The sequence below is a fragment of the Chiroxiphia lanceolata genome, chromosome 8 (genome assembly GCF_009829145.1).
Source record: "Chiroxiphia lanceolata isolate bChiLan1 chromosome 8, bChiLan1.pri, whole genome shotgun sequence".
Lineage (NCBI taxonomy): Eukaryota > Metazoa > Chordata > Aves > Passeriformes > Pipridae > Chiroxiphia > Chiroxiphia lanceolata.
The window spans coordinates 19240391-19263676 of NC_045644.1; the positions used below are offsets into that span (position 1 = coordinate 19240391).

The 23286-nt window shown below is 39.8% G+C and overlaps 2 protein-coding genes across 3 annotated transcripts; both read left to right on the forward strand.

Annotated features, from left to right (window-relative positions):
- Window positions 1–285: 285 nt before the first annotated feature.
- GDF10 (growth differentiation factor 10) lies at window positions 286–12851 on the forward strand. The gene is made up of 3 exons (XM_032695594.1): window positions 286–662; window positions 6038–6945; window positions 11830–12851. Exons 1-3 carry the CDS (start codon window positions 365–367, stop codon window positions 12019–12021), a joined length of 1398 nt encoding a protein of 465 aa, XP_032551485.1. The 5' UTR covers window positions 286–364; the 3' UTR covers window positions 12022–12851.
- Window positions 12852–16447: 3596 nt separating this feature from the next.
- GDF2 (growth differentiation factor 2) lies at window positions 16448–23284 on the forward strand. 2 transcript variants are annotated; one of them, XR_004358386.1, is made up of 3 exons: window positions 16448–17161; window positions 18832–22414; window positions 22445–23284. XR_004358386.1 is itself a non-coding variant. In XM_032695519.1 (2 exons), the coding sequence occupies exons 1-2, from the start codon at window positions 16816–16818 to the stop codon at window positions 19770–19772; spliced, it is 1287 nt and encodes a 428-aa protein (XP_032551410.1). In that variant the 5' UTR covers window positions 16448–16815; the 3' UTR covers window positions 19773–23284. The 2 variants fall into 2 exon arrangements, 1 of the variants encoding a protein (XP_032551410.1); XM_032695519.1 differs by having other exon boundaries at window positions 18832–23284.
- The last annotated feature ends 2 nt before the right edge of the window (window positions 23285–23286 follow it).

The window sequence follows — 23286 nt, forward strand, 5'->3', positions numbered from 1 at the left end:
GTCTCCCATCGGCGGCTGGGCGCTAATTAATTTAGATCCTTTTCCCGCTAAGCTTTAAGGAGCGGGAAAGCCCAAAGCCAGAGGAATGTAGAGTCCCCTCCCGCGAGTCCCCCTGCACCCGGACCCCCGGAGCTGCCCCGGCTCCGCCGCCCCCGGCCCGCAGCTCCTCGCCCCCGGGCCCGGGGATTGGCCCGGTGGAGGCGGCATCAGCGGCGGGGGTGGGGGGGCCGCCCCCACCCTCCCTCCTCCCTCCCTGGCCCCGCCGCCCCCTCGCCCCGATGCGGCAGGGCCAACCGGGAGACCCAGACGCAGGCAGCGACCGAGCCGCCGCCGCTCCGCGCCCGCCCGCCCGCAGCATCCCCCGATGGCCGCCCGCCTGACCTGCTGCCTCCTGCTGTGGGCCCTGGGCCATGGGGGCTGCAGCTCGCCCGCGGGGGAGGGCGCCGGCAGCCCGCCCGCCTGCCCCGTCCAGCCGCCGGCCGCCCGCCACTCGTCCGCCCCCGGGCGCGACCCCCGCGGCGGCTCTTCGCCGCCCCCTGCGCTGGGCAGCATCGCTCAGGACATGGTAGCTGTCCACATGCTTAAGCTCTACGAGAAGTACAACCGGGAAGGGAGCCGGCCCGGCGACGGCAACACGGTCCGCAGCTTCAAAGCCAGGCCGGGTAAGACGGGCCGGGCGCAGGGGGCACCGCTGGAGCCCCCTCGCTCCTCTTTCGCTTTAAAGTGATGGGTTTGCGGCGAGGTTGTCATGGACAGCGCGGGGTGTCACGCTGGGTGAATGCTGGGGAGACCTTTGCTAACTACACGGACAGGGTGTCTCCCCTCCGCTCTGCGTACGGCTTCCCATCTCCCCTGGCTCCCTTCCCTCCCCCGAGAGTATCTTCCTCGGGAAAGCCGCCGTTGCTGTGGATGCAAACCATCGGCAAAAGAAGCGCCGTTCCCAGCGGATATCGCACTGGGTCGAAAGATTCTTTCAGAAATACTTGGAGCATGAAACTAGTAGAGAGTGCTCCGGCCGCTGGTCCTCTCCTCCGGCTCTGCTCGCAGGCTCACGAGATCCTGCTAGGAAGAGTGCCGCCTACGGGACCGCCTAAAACTGCTCGGCATCTTAAATACCTTGCACTGCCTAAACCTGAGAAGACGTATGTCTGACCTCCCTCTTCCCAGTTTTATGTGGCTTGATTATGAGGGTGGAGAGACATATATACTATGTCAAAACTACACTTTCATTATCCCAATCTTACATTAAATAATAAAAAGAAGATTTGTGTAGCTAATAGTCCTTAAATTTGTTATTCTTTGCCAAGGACACTCAAAGTGTCTTTTCTGGAAAACATCTTCCTTCTTTGGTTAATTCTCACAGTCCATACTTAACTATAACTAGCTCTTGAAATAAGAACTGTATCAGTTTCTAAAGCTGATTCTTGTTACCTCATCAGAAATATTCATTATTCTTTTTAGACAAATCTGATGGATTGAAATTCACAAAAGCAAATTTTGAATTAATCTATTTCTCCTACGTTTAAGGCTCGTATATAGAATACAATGCAGCATACAGTGTTTTAGGGAATCATTGCTATGATACTGCACAATAATTCATATTCTCTTGTGCACCCCAACTTAATTTCTATCCTATGTCAACTGTAATATTAAAAACTAATCATACTCAAGGAGGAGGAGACTCCATGGAAGGATAAGAATGGAATGAAAATGTCTGTAATTCTGGGAGTTAGGATGTGAAGCAACTGCAGACATTTGGGAGAGAAATAAATTGTCGTGCTTTAGATCATTAGGTAGTGGGTAGGAAGGAACTTCCACTGTGGATGGTTATTCCATGACCTCCTGCTAACTTATTTTTCTGTGATCCAAGCAGCTGATACTGGCTGCTACCCAGATAAGGCCCTGGGCCACAGGACAGATTTGGAAACAAGGCAAGAACTGCACTACATTCTTTTTCTTTATTTTTCAGTTAATCTGATGAACAAGTAACTTGCATCTAAGTACTCTAAGTTGTAATTCTAATTCTAATTTAAAACAATAAATTAGCAGCATTTTCTGCCCAGAGGTAGACCATGCTGGCCAGTTACAAGTCAATATTATTTCACTCATTTGTCAGATCATGAAACCAAGGCAGAAAGGTCTAGAAGTAACTTGTCTTTCCATGCAATGGAAATAAGGCACACCTATGTCCAAAACTCCTGTCTCCTCTGTCCCATCTGTGTACCTTCTCTGGATCCCACCTCTCTCAAGTAACATTTAATGAAAGCAGAAGCTCCTCTGCAGTGTTCCTTTGTTATGACAACAAATTGTATTTCTTTATAATTCCTCAAGCAAGTGGTGAACACTCTAAAATTAACCATAGAATGATGCAAGATGAGGGAGGGGAGAAGAACCTTATTTGATAGCATGTTTATCTTCTCTGAGAAATTCTAGTGTTTTTTTCTGAAAGAAGAAAATTGCATGTTTTGCTAAGAAGATGTTGAACATTCATTCTTTAGTAAATATGGATAATAATTCTGATCCTATTGAGATAAGAAAAACAGACTTCAGATACAGTAATTTTCTCTTCATTATCCCAAGCAATGGACTTACTTCTTTTTTTTTTTCTTTTTATCATATACCTTTCAGAAAATTTGTACCTGTCTGTTCCTATCCTGCTGCTTCAAGCTGTTTGTTAGGGCACACTCGAGCATCAGTGTTACTTATGGTTGTCAAGATGAAGGCTCCAGAGATACAAAACATCATTCCAGAAATTTATCCATTGTCACATGCATTTCTGGGGTCTTCTAAACTACCCAGTTTTATTGCCATCCTACATATCCCTTACAGGGTATACATGGTGTTGACTGAGTTACTGAGCGTGTAGTATTTCTCCATACTCAATGTGAGGCACTTGAAATGTACATGCATGTGCTATTTGCATGTGTTCCAAATACAACTTCTTTTTTTTTCAGTTCTTGTAGCAGTACTTGCCGCTTCAGGAAGAGTACTTCACAAACATCTGATGACCTCCTCTCAGCTCAGTTCTGTGTGTGCTCTCAAGAGTTCATTATTTCTTTGCTAAGCAGCTGAGAGACAGTCTAAGAACTAATTTCTCAAGTTTCTTATTTCTTTAGGTGCTTTACAGTTTTTAGGGAATTTTGTAGCTCTAGAAAACAGCAGCAATTGGCTGACATTAGTTACTCTGTTGTTAATGGTTTATGACCAAATGTGAAATATTAAGTTGTTGTACAACTTCACCTAAATTGCTCGGATAGGGGAGAATTAATCTTCATGGCAGCAATGTGCTGCTTAAGCCATGGAACTTCCCCATAAATTGACTCTTGCAGCTCAGGCTCACTCCCTGAACATGATCAATCCTCTGTGCCAAACGAAGCAAAGACCTTTGTGAATAGTAGAAAAAGCAACCATTTAATTAAGACTATATCATAATGCATGTGGGCAAGAAAACCAAATCAAGATTAACCAGGGAACTGTAATTCTGGCTTCTACAGCCATAATTTCACCACTTAATTTAAATGAGGTTCTCTGCATATTCCTTTCTCACAGATGTGTTATCAGAAGTACCATGTAAATCTCTTTTGCTAATCTTCATTTACTGCAATGCAACATTCTTCCATGTGGGCTACATACTAAAAGCTAGTATTTCCTTTCTTTGGCCACTCGCCTTTTTTCCCCTACCAATCTCTTGCTTGTATCCTCCACACAACTTGTTTGTATTCCTGACTTGAAGATATCTACAGTGATCAGAGGCAGATACAATCAGCCTCTTAGTGTATACAGCTAGCAAATTTATTGTATACAGCTAGTACAGTTCAACTCAGAGTAGACCTGGAAAATGTAACAGTGCATTGTTGACAGCTTGGTAAAAGCCTGAGTGAGCTCAGGATCACAGATTCTTATTCTGTTCTACGAAGAATTTTGACTTTCGAAGGGTTTGTTTCACTCTAGAATGCAGATTTTAGATTAATTCAATCTCTCGTCCTCTGAATTATCACTATAAGTTACTTTCCCATCTGAAACACTGAGATGTTTGAAACATCTTTATCCCAATAATGCATATGCTTCATAGCCATATCTATAGAGCTCATGGTGCTAGAAGCATTCTACTACTAAAAGAAATATTAGAAAATTAAACTGTACACAGCTCAGGTGAAGAGAAGCAGTGGATAGACTTCTTCTTAAAAACATATGCCTTCTGAAGTGAACAAATATTAATAAATCCTGGTGTTCCAAAGGGAGTACTACAATCACTCTCTCGCTTACCCTGAGAAATAATCAGTAGCCTCGGGAAATTTCTGTGCTACAAAGACTTGAATAGAATCTAAACTCTTATGTTATTTCATAGTATAAACACCTGTGCATATGACTAGGGCTAATTAAGAGCTTACTAATAGGAATCCATTGACAGAAACAAACAGGTTTTATCACAGAATACTGTGTTTCTGTTAGCCTCTCTGCCACTGAAACCACTATGTGGGCATCAGTACAAGATGTTCCACTTCACTGTATCAGGAACAAAATACAGATGGTGTAGATGGGAATTGCATATTTGAACATTTGTACTCTCAGACTGTGTGGGCAGGGGCTTAATGAACATGCTAACCTGCTGTTCTTTAGTCCAAATGATTGTTCTATCCAGCATTAACTGGGAGACAGCAAGCACCAGTTTTGTAAGATGTAGCACTATTAATTTCCCTCTTTCAAATGAAACTGTGCTTAAAAGGAAGAATGTTCTGACAGGTGGCAGTTAATAGTACTGTCTTTCTGTTGTTCTCAAAATTTCTGTGGCTCCTCCTCCATAGTGCATTGAAAATCAAACCTGTGTGTTTCTGGGAAGCCTGCCTATGGGGTTTGTTGGGTTTTGTTTGTTGTGGGGTAGTTTTTTTTTATTTCTTCTGCCAGAGATGTTTCAGGTATGTCAGAAAGGGCTGCCAGAGGGTTGGCCCACTTGGGTTAATTAAAGATGCAAACTTACTGCAATCCTTTGATGCATTCTAAGTAGCACTCTGAGCTTGGGAGAATAGGAATCAATTCGCCACCATTTTCCCATATACTGTTGAGCTAGTAAAAATTTTTTAAAAAGCAACTTCTCACAATGATAGACTGTGAAGGCGTTGTCTTTTGATTCTGGGATTACATTTTAACACTCTAAGAAATATTTCTACTGTTTAAATAAACATAGTGTAAACAGTTATTAGTGTAAAATTGTTCCTTTTCCTTGAGTGGACAGTGAAGATGTAAGCTGAGCACAAATAGTTCAACTAGCTAAAAAGAAGCAGTTTCAAATGGAGTTTGAATTTTAAGAGTCAGCTCCTATTCAACAGTAGTTGTCACTAACTTCAAGCAGATCAAAACAGAAGCCTTAGAAACCAAGTATGTTTTACAGTGCTTTAAACAAAGCACCTACATGATGTGTACTGGAAAGGAGGATTGCTTGTAAGAGTAACAACCCCCAAAATGTTCCATACTGCTTATTTATCAAGCCTCCATGTGAAATGACTCTTGTGCACTGTTTACAGACAATGAACTTCATACGCTGTTCCCCACAGAGTTAGCACCCGGAGACCTTTGAGGAATCTGCAGTCAGCTTTAGATTAGACCATCTTGAATACTAACTGTAAATCTGATTTCTGCTATTATACTCAGCAAGGTACTGCTCTGAGCTCTGCCACAGGCAAATGTGACAGCTTCTCTGAGCTTGACTTTGTTATAATGAAATAGAAGGAAAGACTGCTTTTCTTGCCTGCCTAGAATGGAAGACACTCTGAAACTAAAAATCTCTGGGAAGAGTTTTATCCCTCATATGTACAAAAGATGCCCAGTATGGTGAACAGTCCAGATTATTGTAATATTGCTCTTAAATATTTAAGAGGGTTTTTCCTCTTGTTCAACATAGTTTTAAGTTGAAGTGACAAGCTCACTATGCTTAATGATTTAAGTGAAAAGTAAAATTTGTTAATTCACTTAAATGGAAGGGTTTGACTGCCATATTTGGTCTCAGAAATATATTTATGTTTTCCTTGCTCTCTTGCAGAATTCTTGGCCCAGAAGCCCTTGTACTGCTTCAATCTGACATCTATGCAGGATTCAGAGATGATCCTTGCTGCCAGTTTTCACTTCTATGTTGATAAACGCCCTCGGCACCGGGAAGTGTTTTGTAAGCGGTCAAAGAACTCATCCTGCCGCCTCCTTCACCTGCCTCCGGCCCTCCGGCTCAACCTCATTTTCCAAAGCATCCACCAGAATTCTGCCTATGGGCTAGTTAAAGGGAACATCACTGTGCTGCTTCAAAGGCGAGGGGCTTGGCATGTAACGGACATTTCACACATCGTAAAAGAATCAAAAAGGGCTGGAGAGCTCATTCTCTGTGCCGAGCTTGATTCTGGGGAGAAACATCAAGGCTTCCCTCAACAGGTCACCAGTCATTTACCTTATATACTGGTTTATGCCAATGATCTTGCAATCTCTGAACCTAACAGTGTGGCAGGCACCCTACAGCGTTATGATCCATTTCCTTCCAATGATGGGGACCCAAATCTGTCCCCTAATGCTTCTACTGATACTCGAGTGAGGAGGGATACGTACCTCACTAGCTCAATTCAGAACAATGAGTTGCCAGAAGTACATTATAACAACAATAAATACAACAAGCATGACATATGGGAGAATGCCTACAGATCCTTGAAACCAAAAGCCTCACGCAAAGATCGAAGGAGAAAAGGGCAAGAAAACACAGAAACATTTACAAAGTCACAGGTGTTAAATTTTGATGAGAAAACAATGAAGAAAGCAAGGCGAAAACAATGGAATGAGCCGAGGATTTGTTCAAGAAGATACATGAAAGTTGACTTTGCTGATATTGGCTGGAATGAATGGATCATATCTCCCAAATCATTTGATGCCTACTACTGTGCAGGGGCATGTGAATTTCCTATGCCCAAGGTAGTATGTATTTTTATTCTTGTCACTTTGCAAACCGTAGGCCTACTGTTTTTCCTATCCAACTACTTCTTGAGTTAGATTTTCCTTAAAATTTTTACCTTTTTCATTGTGTTTTGTTGCATTGTTCAACCTAAATAATTTAAGCAATATTCCATATGCAAAAGGATTCCAAGTTTTCTTTAAAGTTAATCTAAAGAATAAGAAAAATATCTCAGGTTTATCTTCCAATTTCTCATTTTATATCTTGAAACCATAACATAAAGACTTATACAGCTTATGAAAATATGGTCACACACACTAAGTCATCAAAGTACTCTATTATACTTGGAGAAGTATGAAGTATTATATGCTGATAATAAAACAAGCTGCTGCTTCACAGTATTTCTCCATTCCACTTTAGAAGAAAAATGCAGAGTAGTGACACTGAGGTATTTTTAACTTTAAGAAACTGGTTGTCACGTTTGAAAACAATAATGCTGATTACAATGATATTTGTCTACCAAAATTCTAAATACTTAAGTTAATACAGCTGGAACAAAAAAGTTGATTTACCTTATGTGGCTGGAAATGCCACATAGCTGTCTCTAACACTCCAAGCATACTGAATTCCTCCTATAGAAGCAGTGTGAAATTTTCTAATAGAGAGGCAAACATTTGGCTCACTCCCACTCTATGTTCTATGGAAAGAAGTAAAAATTTTGGTAATCCTATGTAGGACAAGAATTACCAATATTTTATAGGGGTTTCAAGTGATGGCAGAGGGAAGGATTTGAAGCACTGCGTAAGATGCATATTTAGAAACTGTCATTATTTTGCAGTTCTACCTACAAATGGCCTGATTTTTTATTCTACTGACATTTTTACCTGTGGTCATTCGGCACATAAATAATGGATAGTGTTTCACAGCAGAGAATTTCAAGGCTCTGAGACAGGAATCTGCCCTACTTTATATACAGGGAGATTGATGTATGTTTGTGTTGAAACAAGTAGTATGATTTCAGGAAGAATAGATATGCAGGCTAGTTTTAAGTCCAGGAACAGTGAAAATCCAGACCTCACCATAGGGTGTGCAGATTTGGCAATGTGTTCTTGGGTAGCTGGCCAATGCTGAACCATGTGTACGTAAACTGATACACGGTCTGGCAGAAATTAAAGCTTGCACAGATTCACATACAACTTCACTTCGTTGTTGTTGTTGTAATATAAAGAGGTCATGCAACATAATCACCGTTTAACTTATCTAAAACGAAACACAGCCTGGCAACATGGGTTATTTGCCATAGACTCACAGCCTAATGCACCATTCCTACGCAAGAACACAACCCCAAAACCAAAAAAACCCAAGCAAAGAACTCCACCCTTAAAAAAAAGATGCATTTGTTGCGTTTGGTTTCTTGTGAGCAAAACAGCATAACACAAAAGCTGACAGGACCATAAAAGAGAGGATCCATTTCTAGCTGGAATAGTTGAATAAGCTTATATTGCTCACTTATTTAACATCGTATCTAGAAATATTACTTGCTATATAATAAAGATTCCTTTGTAAATTAAAACCACTTACTTTAGTTCTTATTTTGAGACTTGTTTTCTAGATAAATTAATGTGACTGCACTTGTATCTTGGTGCCCTAAAGCCAAAACAAGCAAAAAAACCCCAACAAGAAGAACAGCAACAACAACAAAAAAATAAAAACAAACAAACAAACCCCAGAGTAACTAAATCACAGATCCATAGATGTGGGAATTTTGGGTTTGATACATTGAGTGATTGGCTTTGCTTTGGAAAAGATCTACTCTTTGTTAGCTTTGTATATTTAAGAGGGAAAAAAGGAGGCAGATTCAAGAGTGTAGCTTTTTTTAATGAGTGTTTCCAAAAGAAGAGCAATAGCTAGGACTCTGTCATGACTGAAGATTCAGTTCAGAGCATAAGAATTGCTAAATATTATGGAGGGAGAAATACCTTTTGCTCTTGCATATATACTCTAAGTCAGCCAAGTGAGATCTTGGCTCTCCTAAGTAAAGATCACACTGAAGCTATTCATGAAGATTTGGTCTACGCAATCAACCTATAAGGGACAACAGATATCTTATTTTCAACTGTGGAGACAGAATCATATACTTCTCATGTTGAGAATCATTACATTGTATGATTACTTTTTTTTAAGTATCAGTACCTCATTCTGCACATTTACTTTAATGACTGCAATTCATGATTTAGGTACACAACAGCTTGGCTACAAATTTTGTGACAGCAAGTTTGCCTACCTGACTGCTGAATTTCTTATTCCCTGAACTATGAGGAGGAAGAATAGGTTATATGGCTGGCTGCAGTGCTGCATTTACCAAATAAATTCAAGTCCTACATGTGGTAGAACCTGGTCTGTTGTATATAACTTGGCATTTAAAACATTAGCATTTCCTCGGTGCTATCACTACTGGGCATTCCACTCATTATTTCAAGCTTTCTACTTTATCACATTGGTACAAAGGCTAATGTGAAGCCTAGCCCATGATCACTGAACACTGATGCCAGGTTTCCAGAAGGCTGATAAAATTCAGAGCCCGGCTGGATGCGGGATGTGTGTGCTGTCTGGCTCTGCTGTGAATACAGGGCTCAAGCAGCCAGATTTTGTACAGAGTACTGGTCCGTCATAAGCATATTTCCCTCTAAGCATTTTTGTGTATAGTGTATCCACTTGCAGGCATTAGAAACGTAATTAGTGCTGTTGTCTTGGCAGGCAGCAGCTCACACTAGTCTGCTTGCATCTGCTTGTTCCTTGCAGATATTAGAGACTCACAGCTGGAGAAGATCCTAGTAGGATCTTCTGCAGGTTCATAGCCAGGAATCATGTAAGTCAGTAACTAGCACTGAGGGCAATGATGGTTATCCACTGCATGGGGTCAACAAATGCTGTTTCAGTAGCACATTGTGATCTGTAACTGCTTCAAATAACAATATGAAATAGCACAGCCACTAGGAACACTTCAGGAGGTTTTTCGTAAAGGCTAAATTAAGAACTTGATTCTAGAAGCCCTAATTCTTTGAATTTCTAAACTCTGCAGTTGCTTGAACACAAAAAGAACTCCTTCTGTCTCTCTCTTGCTGTCCAGATTTGCTGGCATGACCAATGTGGGTAGAAGGTGCTTTCTACTTCACACAGGAGCTATGAGACTACCTCACTGCTGCTTGTCTGTGCACAGCTTTGAAATCTAAAGATGAAGGGAGACAAGAGAGACCAAGCTGTTGTTAATTATGCTAACATATATTAATGAACAGATACCAATGAACAGAAAGGCACTTTGCAGGATTGGTCATTTGTTAGGACTTGGCTATAGGGGTGCTGTCTTGGGGCCCTGAAGGGTCAAGGATGGATTTCACAGTTCCTCCTTGTAATGGCTTAGTTAAGGATGATCTGAAGGCCTTAATGGCAATCAAAGTTTGTATCTGATTTGCTGATATGTTATGCTTAATGTGAATGTATCAAAACTGAATTATACTGAAAAATAGCTCCTTTGTTCTATCCATGGACTACATAACCTTTCATATTGAAGTGGAAAATCATGTTTTGCATATACTTATATATTTGAAAAAAAGAGAAGATACAGGAGACAATAATTCTTCTCAATTGAAGTGTCTAATGTGCAGAGTCCCTTTCTGTTGTCCCACAGATGTCATTTTCCACCCAATATACTGCTGCATACCAATAGCGATGAGAGATTCCATGTGCTACGTACACCAGATACGTGCAGATATGAGAAAAGTCATGAAACTGTAGCAAAAAACCTGATATGACTAACACAACTTTCTTACTGTTATTGTAGTCATTTGCTGGGATAGTATTCAAGCATGATAACTGAACAGGAATCACTGAAGCTTCAGCCTCAGTGGTGGACTGCTTGCCATGCTATTGCCTCATGAAGTACACGCATTCCGTGCTGTGCTGAGGCAATGACAAGGATCTGTCACCAGTAAACCTGTGCTTGACTGTATGTAGTGTAGCTTCTGAAAAAAAAAAAAAAAAGAGTTACATTAAACCACTAAGCAGTATGCTATTTACATATCTTAACTTTTTCCTTTCCTTATTCTTACTGCTCTTATGCCTAATGGCTGCCTCCTCCTTTCAAATGTGTTGGTTTTGTGTTGTTAACTGCATCCAAGAATCAATAGTAGAACTAAAATTCTGGCTCAGTACCCTGAATAGTGTATAGATGTAAAGCTGCAAGATTTTTTATAATCTTCTCCCAGTTTTAGGCTTTCTTGGGGCAGGGACGGCGGAAAGAAAACTAAAGCCTGGTGAGGAAGGTAGAGGGAAGCAAAGATCACAGGTTGTTTGACTATTCTAAACTAACTCCTTCCCGTGGACACTACTTCTGGAGTACTCTGCTCTTTTAAAATAGAGTAATTACTCCTGGAAAAAGTAACTAATTCCAGGTTAGCATACATGAGAAGAAATTCTGTTGGAACATAGGGATAGTTATTTTGGAAATAGTTACAGTAACCCATTTTCCAAGTCAGACAAGAAGTTAAGGAAAAAAAATATAACATCTTGCAACTGAGAAGTATGGCCCACCTTAGTCTTCTGCATGTCTGCCTCCAGCATCTAGCAGGTACATTCAGGGACATTCTTTCTTCAGTGCTGACTGCTGGCTGTGCCACCAGTGCCCTCCTCTGGTATTTATGAAGGCAGCATAAGGGACACAAAATATCTGTTGGATACACCCAGCACAGGAAACCTGGAAGTGTGAGGGACTGACTGTGCTGCATCAATCACATGTATTTGCTGTATTGAGAAACAAAAAGCCGTATTTGTTGTAATTTTCCAAGTCCACCTGAGGAAGCCACTGCTCATAAATGAAGCTATAACTATTTCCTTCTCTGTTCCAGATTGTCCGGCCATCAAATCATGCTACAATTCAGAGCATCGTAAAAGCAGTAGGAATCATTCCTGGCATCCCAGAACCCTGCTGCGTTCCTGACAAAATGAGCTCACTCAGTGTCCTGTTCTTAGATGAGAACAAAAATGTTGTTTTAAAGGTCTATCCCAATATGTCAGTTGAAACTTGTGCCTGCCGATAAAGTTCATACAAACTCATCTTTAGTGAGACCCACACATCCTGCCTGACTGCACTGGGAAGTTGGAAATGAGAAATGAATCCACTTGTGTTGGTGAACATATGCAAGTCTACAATTCCTCTACAGAAAGCGTGCGGAGGGACTAAAGTGATACATGTGCTCACCTGGAAGGATATGTCACACTGCCATCATTTGTCCCTCATATTTATCTTCCAGGAACTCAGTACTTTTACAGATATCTTCCTAACCCACCTAGCCAAGATACCTGGTGTTTAGTGAGAAAATTAAGTGTAAAGTTTTCCATAATTAAAGGACTAAAATATGTTTCTATATGCTATTTTCTGACTATTTTATCTCTTCAGTTAACCAAGAAGATGGGAAGTGAACTTGGAAAGGCAGGCTTCTTTTAGAATATCACTTTTGTACAAAAATCAAAACTTTTTGCCTAAAACACTCATACTTTCTCTGTGCATATTTATACTGAAAAATGCTGTAATAAAGGGCTTAAAATGTATATTTTCTTCAGAATGCAAGTATAGTTCATAATTTTTTATATAAACCATATGTTAACACAGCCATTTTTGGTTACCCTTCCCTAATATATGATTCGTTCTACAAAAGACATGTAATATCCCACATTTTTGGTTTGCTGGATAATTTCAGGTTGTTAAACATATTATCTGAGTAACACATACAATGTAGTAATATGTTGAAATACTAAAAATAAAATAACCAAGATTTATATTTTTGTAAATTATACTTTATATCCTCTAGATTGTTACATGCTTTTAACAAAAGCTAATAAATTAAAGGTACAGTAGTATCTAAAAATATTTGAATTGTCTTTCTATAAATGTACTCTCTTGCATTCTGTTAATTAGATGGAAACATGTAAATACATGTTAAGCTTGTCATAATGCACTTCAATAGATTAAAGACAGAAGAAAATACTATGATCATCTAGACTGACCTCCTGCATAGCACAGATCAAAGAACTTTGCTCAGCAGTTTCTGCACCATGCGTTATGGAACTTCTGTTTTGAGCTTGGGAATATCTTTGAAAAACGTGCATAAATTTGGCTTTAAAGATTTCATGTGATAGAATATCTCTACCGGACTACAAGTAGTTGTTCCAAAAGTTAGTGCTCTTTGTTCACATGTAGTGGCTTAATCCTAGACTGGATTTGATGATCTTTAGCTTCAGTTCAATGGATCTTACTGTAACCTATTATATTAGATCCTTTTTATCTATTATACAAAATACTTTCACTGTGTATTTTTAGTGTAGTGAGTAGGGTCAAATTACATTTTGGCTGAGATTTAAATAGATTGGTTTCTTATTCTAAGCCTCAAAACAATTTCTCACAGCTCTCTTCTGAACTCTTTCCAGAACTTTCATTAACTTTCTTTTCAAACAATGAACATCAAAATGGAAAACATTTGGCAATGGTTCCTTTAGAAATCTTTGTAGAAATAAAGCCTCTGTGTGCCTCTAACTCCTGCACAATCCCCTGTTGATACATTTATGGTAGCCCTTGTAAGTGCAGCACTCCTTCAAGAGCTAATGTTCCATCATGGTGTCTGTCAATCCTCTTTCTCAGTGTCCCTGTGTGCTAGGTTACACTTGCCACATACTTTATTTTCACCCACCAGCTGTACAATAGCATAAGCAGCACAAGAGTGGAACAAACTTCTGAAGTCTGTGAGTTGGCACATAGTGCAAGATATGGAGTGTTTCCTGCTCAAGAGACAGTCTAACCTGACGCACAATCTTATCCTTTTAAGAATTGCATTGTTTAGGGGAAGGATTCTACATGCACTACCTTCTGATGAATGACTAACTGAAATGCTCCTATCCTGCTAAGGTGCTATGGAATTTCTGCTGCCAATATTCCATAGTAAGGTGGTGCAGATTCCCACCTCTTGAGAGGTAGTGGTCTAAGCTACTCCTTTCTGGACCTTTGGTATTTGGAGGTCCAATCTTCATCTGGAAAGAGAAACTTTGCATTTGAAATGGCACAAATGCAGTCAGCTGGTGCCAGAGGACACTGATACCCTTACTCTCTTGGTTCCAACAGATCTTTTTATTTCTATGAACATCCTATAAACCATTCTGCTCAATGTTTAAGTTTCTAGAGGAAGTTAATATTGACAAATACAGGTCAAGATAATTCCACTAATTAATCCTAAAAGAACTGAGGACATACTAATATGGGATGATTAAAGACAGATAAAACGTGGAAACAGCTGATACTAGCCAGCAAAGCATTAAGGACTTTTTTTCCCAAAATCCAGTTTCATTCTTTGAGGCCACAGTTTAATTGCCAGAGGTAACAGCTAGAATGTACCTAGGTTTTTGTGGAGTATTTCAATTCACTTGCGCGAGGCTGCATAATTAAAAGAAACCATTGGACAACGTTAATATATTTGTGTATCACATGAACTAACAACTTTCTCCCTCCAAACCTCAAATTACAGCTTTCAAAAGGAATTGCCACTGAATTAAACTATTCATTGTAAAGTTTCTGCAAAGCTGACACTTGGCCTAACACTATGTAACGTCTTCATGTATGAACTGGAAGTCTGTACATAGCAACGCCCACAGCATTTTCAGAAGGAGAGAGGTGAGATGGCTTGATCTAGCTGCACTTTATGTAATTAAAGTTCATTTTAAAGCAGACAGATGCAGAACTTCAGGTACCTCGGCACAAGGAATGGAGGCTGCTCCTACTGAGTAAAACGCTGCACCCTTGAAAGCCGTAACTCTTAAAAAAATGTTGTGGATATCATGGGTTTGTGGTGCAGTATGAGCATTCAAGGTGATCCTATGTAATGAGAGCTAATGAAAGCTTTGAAAAGATACACGCTGGAATAGTGAACCACATAAGGAAAGATTTGGTTTCTGCATGTGGCACTGATGGACTGATACCAGAAAACCATGTATAGCCCTGGGGTTCACCTTTTCAAAAAGACATTAAAATTCTGAAAGAGACACAAAAAAGAAATTAAAACAGTTAGAGAAAATGTCCTATGTGACTAAAATGAACAGTCTGTTTGTTTTATCAGAAAGCAAACTGAGAAGTAACTTGATTACATTGTGCAAGCGCTTCAACAGGGAGAAAATGTCAGCACTATGGAACTCCTTAAACTAGCCAGAAAGTTACAAAAATTCCTGTCTAGAAGGTAAAGTCAGGCACAGTGAAATAATAAATGAAGCACCATGGGTTTTTTAACTGTAGGTGATAATCTTTTGGAGTAGGTGCTACGAAATTGAAGAAATCTTTGATTCTTTGATGTGTTCAGGTAAAGTCCGGAGGGACTTAAAAACTCGTGTTTAGCCAAACACAGGTAATTGGACTATGAATGCAGTGGAAACACAAAGGCCTTGAGTAAAACATAACAGTCTTGCTATGCAGGACACCAAGGTCAATGCCAAATAATCTATTTCGACTTTATGTCATAAGAACATAATTAACCAGGATCTTGGATCCAATTGTCACTTGAACAGACACATAAGTGAGCATTTCAGAAGTTTGGGATCAATTTAAATGCTGTATATGCACTGCTGGAAAACTAGAGAAGAATGGCCAGAAAGAGCAAAATATTGACTGCATCTTTGCAATGAGATTTTTTAATGTAAACAGCTCATAATACTATTCAGACTTTATGGCACGTGTACAGTGTGAATTGACTTGTGCTTAGAAAAAATTATACATTAATAGTACAGACAAAGCAATTATGTATCATTAGATTAACTCATAACACATTCATTAAGATAAGTAGTGATATTTTTGTCTCTAAATAAACCTGTTTTTTTCTTCTGTATCGTGAGAAATTAATTTGCCTTGGCCCCTTCTTCTCATGGATACAGTATCTTCATAGATAATCTTCTGTATCTTCAGAAAGACTTCTTACTTTCCATGTGGCCTCAGAAGGCCTAGTTCTGTCTTCATTTTGAGGTCAGGGAAAAAATGAGGGGTTGTTCTTGGACTGGATTGAGATGATGAATCTATGAAATATATTACATAAGATACTATAAAAACAAGGCTAAATTCCCATACACCAAAGGAATCAAACTGAAAATGGACAAGCCTGCAAACAGCATGAAGCAAATTTGACACAAAACAGATATTTCACTATGTACAAACAATAGCTCTTGGCTGATAAACGGAAACAAGTTTTAAGGTTGTTTGTATTGTCATGAGATCATGTACTGCAGAATCACAGGTCTCCATCAAATGATTGGGGATTCTCTGATTGCATATGAAGGGTCTGTAAAAAAGATTTTTCAGATATTATTTGCTAATAGCTAACAGAGTGATTTTGTTCTAGATCTCTATTTTCTAGTCTTGATAAAAACAGTGTAATCTTCTACGTCCCTAAGAAAGCTTCTCTCTGTGTTGGCAAGGAAATGATAGAAGAATGTAATTAAGCAAAGATGACCCTAAAGTGAAATGTGGATTCTTTACAATATACAATGTCCTTCCCACCAGCCACATGTGTTTGTCAGATGTTTACAGAATCTTCATTAACTAAGAGCCTTGCTAGATAACAGAAGCTGAAGCATGGCATCAATGACTCTGATAAGGGCAAGTGTACGACCAATCTGCTTGACAACTGACAAGAGGCTGGGGTTTGAAGCAGACTGCAAAAAGAGCACAAGAAAGTGATTTGCAAAGGGCATTCCAGTTGTTAGCCTTACATCTTCTTTCCTCTGTCTGTAATGAAACAAGACTGTTAATCAGCTAAAATACCCTTGTCCTCTTGTCTCTCCACCAGAAAGTAAATATAGAAGAAATGCATTGTTTTGGAGTATTAGCTGCACTGTCTGTTTTCAACATCATTGCTTGTTTGACAAGAGGCAAGCCTTTGGAAGACTGGGACAAGTTATCAGCTATGGGAAAGTCTGATGCACACTTTCATGATCCTGGGGAAGTAGAAGATGAGTCCCATTTTGACTTTAAATCTTTCCTGGAGAATATGAAGACGGATTTACAAAGGAGTTTGAATTTGTCAAGAGTCCCTTCACAAGTGAAGACTAAGGAAGAACCACCACAGTTCATGATTGATTTATACAACAGATATGCTGCAGACAAGTCCTCCATCCCTGCGTCCAATATTGTAAGGAGCTTCAGTACTGAAGGTAGGAGAAATCCTAAATATGTGGACTAGAATTTTTAAAGTTCATGGACAGCAGATACTCAGACTCTTTTGAAATTCAGAAGAAACTGAGTGCCTGACTTCCACAGATTCTTTAGAAATGAAACATTAAAATTTTGGATTGTATGCTTGCTCTGTCGTTTCTTTCAATCTTTAAAAAATACAATTACCTTTAGTTTTCTTCTTTGATATTTTCACTGTACAATATTCTCTTCTCAGACACTTCAACTGAGATGATGGACTGTATAATAGTTTACATGAATCATGTTTCTCAACCCTAGATATTTGGAACTGAGTTTTTATGTTAGAATGCAAACTTTCAATCACCTATAATTGAGACATCAATGCTAGAGAGCTCTTCTTTCAGGTGGGCTCTGTGCATATTTTAAAAATACAGCAACCAATTGAGAAATGTGTCTCTGGATACAAGAAAGGAACAGCAGTGCTCCTCCAAAATTCTGGATTAGACAGAAAGATTTATACGAAAATGGGTAGTCATGCTTGTCTCAGCTTAAAATGTTCAAGATTCCTGTCTTTGTAACATTAAATAGACTTTTAAAAGCTCCATCAAAAGAAGCAGTAAAAAAGTTGTAAGCAAATGCAATCCTTGAGATAAAAATGAAACAAGGAGAACTGAAGTTTCTGTTTATATGAAAAATAGACATACACAGGTAACAGCTCTACAGAGAGAGCTTCAAATTCCCAAATTAGTGGCCCTAGTCCCAAAATGTAAAGGAACCTTAACAGTATGACCTAGATTATAGTTTCCATATCTCACTCTCCTCTCTGGCTGCTTTCGTGGGTAAATGCTCTGAAGAAGTGATAGCAATAGCCAAATAAAATTGCTCTAACACCCAGTCCTGATTAAGCAGCTAGTTTACATTGAGCATTAAATAGACATCAGTGATGACTTCTAAACACTGCCAGTCTGATCTTCCTGACAAATATCTGCCTCTCCCCAGGCAGAGTTGCTGGTACTGTGCATAGATTTGCGGACAACAAACATATGAACAAACCTCTACAAGTTCAGTGAGTCCAGTCTGGAACAGACTGGGACCTGGGTGTGAAAGGCTGTTTATCACCAAGTCCCAATTTAGATAGACCCTGAAGCTTCAATTTAGGATTTCCAAAAACTTTTCTGTTACCACGAATGCCCAGTAATCCAAGCTGCTTTCAAAGTTATCTATAGACAGCAACAAAAGCCTCAGCACAGGTAGTTCTTAAAGACACTCAATATGAATATGAGAGCAGTTCATCCGGCTGCATGATAATAAGAGTAGGATTTTCATAGGGGTTTTGAGGAATTCTTTGTGTAAGAATATCTTTAGCAAATTGCTAAATCTGAAAACTGTGCACATGCCTTATTTATGTAGTTAATACTGACCAGCATCATCCACAGTTTGTTCTAGGCAGCCTCCTTATGCTCCACACACTCACCTGGCTATGCAGTCTTGGTGAAATACTACCAACATCAGGGACCTCCATTTCCCTTTTCACACTCTGCCTTGAAACTTGGCCAGAAGATAGTATTTTTTTTAATGCTGTGTTGCCATGCTCTTATTTTACCCCCAAAATACATCCTGAGTCTTTTAAAAACAAGTTACTTGGACAGTCAGAAGCACTGTAACCACATGCTTTAATTTCCTATTGCAGATGTTGTTTCTTTAGATTTACCAGAAGAAAATCCATTTCAGAAACACATTTTGTTCTTCAACATCTCTATTCCACAATATGAGGAAATCACCAGAGCTGAGCTGAGAATTTATGTCTCCTGTCACAGAGAAGCTGAGTCTCTCTCTAGGCTGGAAGGCACCATGGTCATTTATGATGTTCTAGATGATGGACACTGGGAAAACCCAGAAAGTACCAAATCTTTCCTTGGCTCCCACAATATCCAGAAGTGTGGTTGGGAGATGTTTGAAGTGTCCAGCGCTGTGAAAAGATGGGTCAGAGCAGACAAACTGAAGACTAAAAACAAGCTAGAGGTTGTTATAGAGAGTAAAGTTCTGGGTGGTTTCACTTGTGAGAAGCTGGATATCAGTGTTGCCCCGGATGCTAAAAATCTACCCCTGTTAATGGTGTTCTCCAATGACCGCAGCAATGGGACAAAAGAGACCAAAGTAGAGCTCCGGGAGATGATTGTTCATGAACAAGAAAGTGTGCTAAAGAAGCTAGGAAAGAACAACACTTCATCTGAAGAGGACGAACAGGGAGAGGAAAAGGCCATCGCTGGGCTGCACCAGCATTCCTCCAGAAGCAAGAGAAGCGTTGGGGCCAACCACTGCCGGAGAACTTCCCTCCATGTGAACTTTGAAGAGATTGGCTGGGATTCCTGGATCATAGCACCAAAAGATTATGAGGCTTTTGAGTGTAAAGGAGGTTGCTTCTTCCCTCTGACAGATAATGTTACCCCAACAAAACATGCTATTGTCCAAACTCTGGTGCATCTCCAAAACCCAAAGAAAGCCTCCAAGGCCTGTTGTGTTCCAACCAAACTGGATTCAATCTCCATTCTTTATAAGGATGATGCTGGTGTGCCTACTTTGATATATAACTATGAAGGGATGAAAGTGGCAGAATGTGGCTGCAGGTAGCATACAAGGCAGAATCTCTAAGAATAAGAATACCCCCTTTTTCTGCTCAGTGTAAATCTGTACAGCAGCGATGCAAATGAAAATCCTTGCAAACAAGGTTTGGAGCAGGGTATGGGGCTGCTTGTTGGGTTTGCTGCTTGTTTTAAAGGAAAATTGTCATTTAGAGAATGGCAATTATTGTAAATAGCCAGCATTACATATCATGGCAAAGCGAATACTGGATTAAAATATTGTGAGATTGAATGAACTATGCATTATCTGCCAATGTGATACAATTTGAATACCTTATTTCAACCTTTCCGTTTAATCAATTCTGCTTAGGTCACAAACGAAAGGATTTTCAGTGGAGATTTAGGATGTCCAGCAAATGTTTAACAGCTATTGAAATTTAATTCTCTCAGCCAACTCTGACATTTTCAACTTCTGTAAAACTCTGTAAATGGAATGTAGTCTGCATGATAAAGTCAGGAGTCTAAATCCAGGAAGCCTTTTCTCATATCAATAATCTCAGAGGCTTTTACAGGCAAATTGTTTGCTCCTGCAAGTGAAGATTTGCAGTATTCAAAACAGAAGAGACTCTCAGTCTTACTTCATTCCCAAGTTTCCTTGTCTGGGTAGCAGGTGCCTTAGTTTCAGCTTTCTTATCCTCAACGTCCCTATTTTTACCCCTTTATGGCACATACTTGAATGATAAGAAGTGCAGCCTTCCGCTTCTAAGACACTGTTTCCTAGGAGGAACAGCAGCCCTTATCTCTGCACAAAGATAAGGAACCACTTTGACCTACTGCATATTCTTAGTATTTCTTTGCAAGAACATGCAGTCAAATGACTTTCAGCCTTAGAAGCTGTATCCTAAAAACAGTGGGGGTTGGCAAAGCTCAGCACTTTTGAAAAGCCCAGGCTACTTATTTGGAGGTCTAAATACATTGTTTGGAGTCTGACACAAGGTTCTGGGGTTTTATTGATTTCTTCTTGGGAGAAACTCCATTTTATATACAAAATTCTTTCACCCCTTAGAAGTCAGGGAAAATCAGAAAACTTTCATCACTTTTCTATGAAGTTTATGCTGCTGTATGAGAAATATGCTATCATACAATATTTCTCCTGACCAGTTGTATTTTCACTAGACAAGGACCCCATCTTTCCCACGATTGAAGTAAACTTCCTTTGATGCTAATGAAGGTTTTGCCTGTAAAAGAGCAGATAAAGTGTCTACTATTGGCTGCAGGTGAGAGGTTTAAATGCTGTACAACGCCACCATGGTCCAACTCACTTCTACTCCTTCACATACACACACACACACACACACACAAAATCTATCAGAGAACACTTTTGAACCAAACCCACAGCAAGCTACACATCCATTCAAAATGGTGAAGAATATTGATGAGGCAAAAATCTAAACAGTACTTTAATGTATGGAAGCAACAGGATTTAAATCAATACATATGTTTTAAATTAGGACAGCATGTGGGCAAGACGAATTCATTTGGCATGAACAGATCACCTTGAAATCTAATACACGGTTTATTTACTATTGTTAACTTAATACAGAGCAAACAGCAGGTGAGTGTGAGCAGGGCAGTTGTAATTCCATCAAGAACTGCTGGTTATATCACAAACAATGAGCACAAAGCACGATTCCTTTAACTGATTTATAGGTTTTTTATTTAGAGCTTGTCTGCAATTGGATCACATCTGAGATCTGGGTCCATGCAGATTCCATCCATTCATAGCTGTAGGTCATTAACCTCTTAAACTTCCAATGGAAGTAATCATTTTACCACTTCCCACTGGTTTCTGTCATCTTACAGTCATAATTGTGTCTTCCTCCTGTCAGAACCCCCTATGTTCTCTTCCTGTTTTGTTCATGTCACTTAAGCTCCTGACATTTTGCTGTTGACAACTCTTAATCAAGTGACAGAAACTACCAAACAAGCACTTGATGTGATCACATTAGAAACATTAGATCACATTAGAAACATTAGATCACATGTAGCTGTGTGCCCTTCAGTCATCTAAACACAAAGTCCTAGTTATATTCTGACTTCATTGGATACAGAACTTTGTCCGTAATTACAGGAAAAAATGGTGAAGGGGAAAGACCAGTTCCCATACCCTTACAGAGAGAAATTCTCAATAATCATTTTTTTTTTCCCACATTCTGAAGTCAAACATTGATTTTTATTTCCCAAGCTTATTTGGAGCGGGGGCAAAAAAAGGGACCCAAAGCCAATTTTCGCTCAAAACCTCAGATCATAGCTATGCTATCAGAATTCCAGAGAAGCTCTACAGATCCTGTCCCAAAAGAGGACTACAAATTGTTATTGTATTTCAATTTAAAAAATCCATTGAGCTTCCAGCCAGCTTTAATGATCACATTCCCATCGGCTTAACATTTTGGTTTGTATGGCAGTAAAATGAAATATGAATCTTTCCATAGGGTGATGAACAGGGTCAAGAAGAAATGAGAACCCAGTGGTGACTACAGCTGCTACTACCTTCAGCATGGCTGAAGTGCATGTCAAATTGATGTTTGGTTTTACATTTAGCAGCTTGATTTATTGAGTTTTGCACATCCAATTTTAAATAACTGAGCTCCCTCATGTTTCAATTGCTTTGGGATGCAACAAATCAGCCAGGTGGCCAAGCCACTGCTAGAGAGTACACAGGTTGCAAAGAGCAGGTAAGAACCTTGTCCCCTGCTTCAAGCTGTGCCCCACTGGACACTGAGAAAACCCCCCCCTCATCACTGGATTATGAATGTTGACCAGCAGCTTGCTGCTGCTGAGGAGCAAGTTGGGGGTTGTGCACTGTTCAGCAGATGCACAGTTAAAATTAAAACTTATTTGTTTAACATAAACACAAGGCTGATGCACGCCCACCTTTTCAGGCCCATTGGCTATCTGCATAACAGTCCTGTAACATCAGAATCACCTGCTGACTCCACAGCCAGTTTTAAGGCTAACCTATAGCACTTCAGTCTATAGATAAACATGGTAAGCTGGTGGAAGCTGGTCAGGAGATACAGTTGGGGCTATTTTTAACTAGTTTCCCACCTTGTGTATGTACACAGCAGAAACAATGTCCTCTGATCTCATCCACTCCTCCATGCCATGTCCCAAGACAGAAGAACGTCTGCTACAACTTATCAACACAGCACCAGCGATCACTGAAAATAAAAAGATCTCCATTTTCACTATTCCTTTCTACAGGTGAAGAGGGAATCCGGAGGTGTTTGGCTGGTATCTGCCCAGATGCCTTTATGCTGTAACGATCCTGACAATATAAAAATAGTAATCTAGAGTTAACAATTCCTGATATTCAGAATAAAAGGTTTCAGACTGCCTCTCAAGGGGACTCATCATTTCAGACACAACTGTGCCCTTACACAGTTAACGCTGCTCCCAGACCACAGCTGATTCTTCTTTCCAGCCTCCTCTGAGCCTGGCCATTTCCACATGGGTCATGCACATAGGTGCATGGTCATCCATCATGTAGGTCCACGTAGTCA